Below are 6535 nucleotides of genomic sequence, written 5' to 3' on the forward strand. Positions count from 1 at the left end.
TCCATCCATCCATCCATCCATCCATCCATCCATCCATCCATCCATCCATCCATCCATCCATCCATCCATCCATCCATCCATCCATCCATCTATCTATCTATCGAACCAAAAAGATGAATTTTAAATAAAATAGTTCAAATGTCAATCAAAAAAGATTTTTCAATCAAGAACTAAAAATCACTTAACTAAGCAGTTGGCAAAACTTGAGGTTAGAATTGTTTTTCAATTAACTTTTGGACCTTTTTTGAACACAATGTTACCATTCAATGCCATCTAAAGATTTCTTCTTAATTTCAGAAGATACATTATTTTTAAACATTTATACTATACGAAAAATATATATGTGTAAAAATAAAAATATGAGAGGATAAGCGTTGATAACATTTAGTAAAACAGTTAATTTGAAAAAAATATCTTTTTTAATTCTCTTTTTTATTAAATCCTTTGCACTCTACTATGCCCTCCTCTGTCATGTTTTACAACTATTTTGTTCGACTTTGCACTCTTCTTTCAAACTTTTATATCCTACGTATCTTGTCCTCGTTTTCAAATTTCTGTGTCCTATTTTGTCCTACTTTTGTCTTATTTTTCAAAGATTTTTTCCCTACTTTTCGAGAATGAATTATGGTCACCCTATCTTAAATGTTTTAAAAATGTGCAAAAACAATAATTTTTCTATTAGGGTAGGAAATTTCAATAACTCAATGCTGTAAAAGTTATGCGGAAAGTTTTGAAATACAAAAAATGGCGAATTTTGCAGAAGTTCATTTACAGATTTTTAGGAGTATTTTTTCTTATTTATTACTAAATGCATAACTTATCTGAACAACAATAGTTGTAACAGTAGTATTGTACATACTTTCCACGTTGTCCAAGTAATGGTCGGCCTACCTTACCGATTTTAATACAAATTACACATTTTAATCCTAAATCCATTTCTGACTTGATTATATAATTAGAGCTATTTTCAATGAATATACTGAATTCTCTGTCAAAAATGTATGGCACTAATTTCCTTTTTTTGGAAACAAAAAAATCGTGGTGGACATGAACCTACATTGCAAAAATACGAAATTTTATCACTGAAAAACTGCTTTTACCGTTCGAGAATAAAACCTAATATGTTAATAAAGAGGAATGCTTAATAATAATAACAAAATATATTTGTAAATAATATATATGTTATACAAGTTCTAAGTTATTACTTAGTATACTAACCAATTTTTTTAGTGTATGACGCTTCAGCAAAGCCAACATCGGGCCTCCTCACGGGAAACAATGTACATTTAGGAAATCATGATGAATGTCTCAAAATAAGAACCGAATATGGATTCACAGGTCAAGCATGTAATGCTCAAGTTCAGATTGCAATTTTTCAGAAGGAAGATAATTCAATTAATTCAACAAACCTTTTTATTCAACTCGCGCTTGCTTCGGTATGGCCAAAGTCAGTCTATGTTTACTGTATTTGCTTGCTATCACAAAGTGTGAGAAAAAATGAAAATGTTGCTGATAAAATATGAAAAGGCAGCCACTGTATCACTGCAATTATAGCCGTTGCATAACTGTAAAGTAACGGTTTCATGACTGGTCCAATCAGGAGCGCAGTATAAACAGACGTGCGTACGTGAGCGGAAATCCAACGCAGTGTTATTGAGGGAGCATCGAGGTGGGGTTAGCGACGGAAGACCAGCGGTCACCACCATTTTACGAAGTTTGTGTGAAAGGTGTGAGTGAAGTGTGAGGATGGAAGCCTAAGAGGTGAGTAGGGTTGTGAGGGGTGAATTGAGTTGTTAAAGTTAATTTTCAGAGTAGTAGTAGGGTGGCAGTTGGCTAAAAAGGGAAAATAAAGTTAGGTTGGGAAAGGTGCGGTGTAGTTTGTGGTAAGCAGTTTAGGCCTTCATGGTGGACAAGAGTGGTTCTCGTAGTACTGGGGAATGTCAGGGGAGAGAAAAATGTGCCTGAAGGGGCTGTGGGGGATGGAATAGAGCAAAGAAAGGAAAAAATTAGGGTGGTAAAAGACAAGTATCTGAAAAGACGTCTGTCGGTTGAAGTAGGTACTTTTTGCATGGAGAGGTCCTAGTTACCGGCGGAGAGGGAACAAGTGATACGAGGGAAGCGAGAAGACAAGGAAGAAGGAGGTTATCGGGGTATACATAAGCGAGGTCAGATGGCTAAGGGCAGATGTAAGGGGGGCTATAGACCAGATGGGAAATATGATGGAGGACCTGATTGTAAGAGATGAAAAATGGAAAAAGGAGGTAAAAGAGCTGAGAGAGAAAGTAGAAGGATTGAAGAAGGAGGTGGTATCGGTAAGGAAGGAAAAAGAACATAAAATGAAGCAGATGGAAGTAGATATTAGGATGTCAAAGAAAAGGGCAGAAAAAGACTTGGCGGGAAGAAAGGAAAATGAAGCGGCGGTTGTGAAATTAGAGGGCTAAGAAGAAAAGTGGGGGACAATGCAAAACAAAAATAGGATAAAAGATAAGAAGGTTTTCATCGATCAAGATTTCACGGGAAGGAAAGGGATATACAGAGAATCCTAAAAGTCAGGACTAGGAAAACGAGGGAGGAGTGATGGGAAAAGCGGCGAAAGTAGGGTATCGGCAAATAAAAGTATATGAGAAAATATGGGTATGAGACGAGTAGAAAGCGGTGTTGAAGACAGTGCAGGGCAATTTGTTTTGTGGGAAGTTGGGGGGGGGGGGAGTAAAGAAGAGTGGAGGAGTGGTAAAGATGCTGTACTGGAACGTAGCAGAGGTAAAAAAGAAAGCTGAGGATTTATGAAGATATATTCAGAAATTTTATTTCTTGGGACTGGTAGAGACGTGGGTAGAGAGAACGGAATGCGATAGAGTAAAGCCAGACTTGCCAAGGGGATATAGGTAGAGGCTACAGGATGCAAAGTATTAAAGAAAGGGCGGAAGACTTACTAGGAGAGAGAGGAGGGTATGGTGATACTTGTGGGGTGGGCTTTAATGCAGGAATTTGGGGGAAGGGGCTTGTACTGGGAAGGGCAGATCTTCTGAAGGAAATAGCACGATTAGATAATAAATAAAGGGGGGGGGGAGATTCTAAGAGGCTGGATGGAGGATAGAGGCTAGGCCTTGGCGAATGGTATGGTAACAAGGAACGAAGAGGGTATCAGACCTTTAGCCATTAGGTTTTTGAATAAAAGGGGAAGGCGGAGGTAGGCAGGATGGGAAAGAAGGTTCATTAGGGGAGAGGGTGTCATGGACGAGAGAGGTTAAAGAGGTATCAGGAGCAATTGGAAAAGGTACGCTTTGAAAGAAGAAGAAAGGAATCGTGAAGTCGTGGTGGGATAATGAATGTGAAATGATTATGAGAAACGTAAAAAGGAAGTACAGAAAGTGACAGGAAGTACCAGCATTTGGAAGAGTAGTTCAGAAGTATTAAGCCAGAAGAAGACGAGTTGAAGATAATTAATAGGTTTAGGAAACGTCCGGTGGGAATAACTGAGAAGATAGGAAGTGAGAAACGGAGGAAATTTTTGCAAGATTCATTTCAGGGATCAGATACATAAAAGAGAGATGAGGGGATTAGAAGAACGAGGGAGGTAGATGGAGAGGAGCTGAATGAGGAGGAGATAAAGAAGCAGATAAGGAAGTTGAAAAGGTAGCTGTTTGGCACACACGATGTAAGAGTGAGAATGAAGGGGGTAGTGGAAACAAGTATGGAGGGGGTCGGATTTCCAAGAGGGTGGAGTGAAGGGTTCATCGTACCACTGTATAAAAAAGTGGGTAGGGAGAAGCAGGAAAAATAAGGTTAATTAATACTGCGTATAAAATATACGCGATGGTATTTGCAGATAGGCTGCGGAAGGATGTTGAGGGGAAAGGAATACTACCGGAGACACAGGCGGGCCTTAGGGAGAAAAGGAATAGTATCGACAATATTTACGTTTTGCATCATGTAATGGATAGAGAAAAAGCTAAAAAGGGTGCGAAATTGTGCGCGTTTTTTGTAGATCTAGCGGACGCGTTCGCTTCGGTGCATAGAAGGAGGTTGTGGGAGGCGATGGATGAGAGGGAAGTGTAGAGACGCCTGATCAAGAGGGTATGAAAGGTTCGTGTTGATACACTAACCTGTAATGTATGAAAAAATAATTTTTCTATAAACGAATCAGTCGTGTATATAACAGCACTCAGTGATCTAGGATTTTCTCCGTGTAGGCAAAGCGAGAAAGTAGTGACATGCGAGCGGGGCGTGGTGATGCGAAGCGAGGAAGGCTAGGCTTTAAAAGCGACTTGTTTAGAGATAAGGTGTGAATGGATGTTAATTTTTGAGAGGTAGTTGTGAGAAAATTCTATAAAAAATGGAGGTGTAAGCAAGTCCATTTTTTAAGGCCAGCAGGCCGAAAAATACACGTTTATCTATCTCATCTAACTGTTACGTTTCAGTTATGCAGCGGTGACGTTGCAATAATTGAATGTCTGCGTTTCCATCTTTTATCGACTAGATTTCAATTTTCGATCTACAACAATTATTTAGTAGTTATATAACAGTTATGGTAATTATGAAACAGTTACGTCAGGGTAATTCAACTCATTCGTAACTTTTTTGAAATAGTAACGTTATTTTATTTTTTTACATTTTTTATAGTTACGTTTCAGTTATGTAAAGATTACGTTAAATTTACATAACATCAATGTAATTACTTCAAGATAATGCCAGAAAAATGTCTAATACTGACAATCAGATTTTTGCAGAATATAACGAAATTTAAAGGTGAAAAAATGATTGAATATGAATCGATATGGTGTGTTCCATCTAGCTGTAATTATACAGAAGTATCACAGGCTCTCGATAAACGCCTTGATCCTCTAAGAATTCAAGATGCAGCAAATGTCACAGTAAAAGTCAACACAGTCACATGTCATTCTGCGAAGAACGATCGTGTCGATTTTAACATCGAAGACTGGATCTACATGTAAGAAACGTGAGATCAACGATTCAATTATTTTAAAAACATCTTGAAATTTAAAATCAACTATACATATTCATATAGCATATTTAAATTCAAATTATCTTAAAGTATTAAAGTTAAGAAATGTGAAATATTAATAATTTGCATTCAATATATTTTTTAGTGGGATTATTATTTTGTTTCTGGCAATCATTCTAGCCAGTACTACTTATGACCTTATCAGGGCAAGACGTTCGCCACAATTTGAATATAGAGGTATTTTATTATTTAAATATTAGAACAATATATTGTACACTGGAACCTGGAATTAGAAAATTTATATTTACGCTGTTATTTGCAACAATTTGCGTCATGAATCCAAATCCAACAGAAATAATTAATGTCTGATTACGTTTGTATTTCCTGAACCCCTAGGACTTAGGATCAAGGCCACTGCAAGCCATATCCGAAACTGTTCTTCATTCCAGATTCCAGTATACATTGGAACTTAGATTTAAATAGTCCGGATATACTGCATTCCGCGAATTGATTCCGGGGCGGTTTTGCGATGATTGGAACCGCGGTGCGGGAAGAGATAATGTGTTTTAATAATGTTTAGATAATTGTCTTTTGGACGATCTGAATTTCATTTAGAGGTTGCTGACCACTGGAAGCAATTGTCGAAACTGAAATTAAATCCAAGTTCCAGTGAATTTGCATATATACTTACATTTTTATCATCACTACTGTTTTTATTTATTTTTTAGATACAAAGCACATGTTGATATCTTCCTTTTCACTTTACACAAACGGGAAAAATCTGTTTTTGATTGAAAGGAGAGAAAGTGTGATTGGCTGCTTGGATGGACTTCGATTTTTTAGTATTTGTTGGATTATTTTTGGGCACACATATTATATGGAGATTGCTGGTGTAAAATTAGATTTTTCACACATTAATACGGTAACTTTAATTACATTCTTTTATTCTGTGTTTCTACATTAGATTTCTGCCTTTTTCTACAGAATAAAAAGTTATTGAAAGTTAAAAAAAGTTATACTATTGGTTTTTAGATGCATGAAACCTGGAGTAATCTTTTTATACTGAATTCAAATATCGTCACGGATACATTTTTTCTCATAAGCGCAATTTTGCTGGCTTATACTGTGCTTACACGAAATAAAAAAAGTCCCGACGTTTCTTTGAACTTAATGCATCTTTACGTACATCGGTATTTTAGGTACGAAATTTCGAAAGATATTCATATTTTGGTTCTTTTTTAAGTGCTCCATTTCTGTGACATAATTCATATACTGAGTATTTTATACAATTCATAAAGAAATGATCCATTTATGTTATATCCTTGTTATAAGAGAAATAGATGATTTTCGTATAAATGCTACATATTCTGTTATATAAATATTATAACTATGCAGATTAACTCCAGCTTATGCCATGACCATAGGATTTTATGCCACTCTCTTTTACAAAATGGGTTCTGGTCTAGATTGGGACACTTGGGTAGGGAAGAACAGCGATTATTGCCGGAAAAACTGGTGGACAAATCTTCTCTATATTAATAACTACATTAATCTGGATGCTATGGTAAG

The 6535-nt window shown here is 36.6% G+C and overlaps 1 protein-coding gene across 1 annotated transcript in view; it reads left to right on the forward strand.

The window, feature by feature from the left end:
* The window catches only part of LOC117173979 (O-acyltransferase like protein-like), a 184231-nt gene that overhangs the window by 104078 nt on the left and 73618 nt on the right, over positions 1 to 6535 (forward strand). The window contains exons 2-7 of the mRNA XM_033362649.1: positions 1231 to 1436; positions 4731 to 4951; positions 5112 to 5203; positions 5695 to 5888; positions 5999 to 6165; positions 6362 to 6530. Of these exons, the coding sequence (XP_033218540.1) occupies positions 1231 to 1436; positions 4731 to 4951; positions 5112 to 5203; positions 5695 to 5888; positions 5999 to 6165; positions 6362 to 6530 (1049 nt within the window). The remainder of the gene's footprint in view (positions 1 to 1230; positions 1437 to 4730; positions 4952 to 5111; positions 5204 to 5694; positions 5889 to 5998; positions 6166 to 6361; positions 6531 to 6535) is intronic.

Source organism: Belonocnema kinseyi, chromosome 5 (assembly GCF_010883055.1).
Source record: "Belonocnema kinseyi isolate 2016_QV_RU_SX_M_011 chromosome 5, B_treatae_v1, whole genome shotgun sequence".
Classification (NCBI taxonomy): Eukaryota; Metazoa; Arthropoda; class Insecta; order Hymenoptera; family Cynipidae; genus Belonocnema; species Belonocnema kinseyi.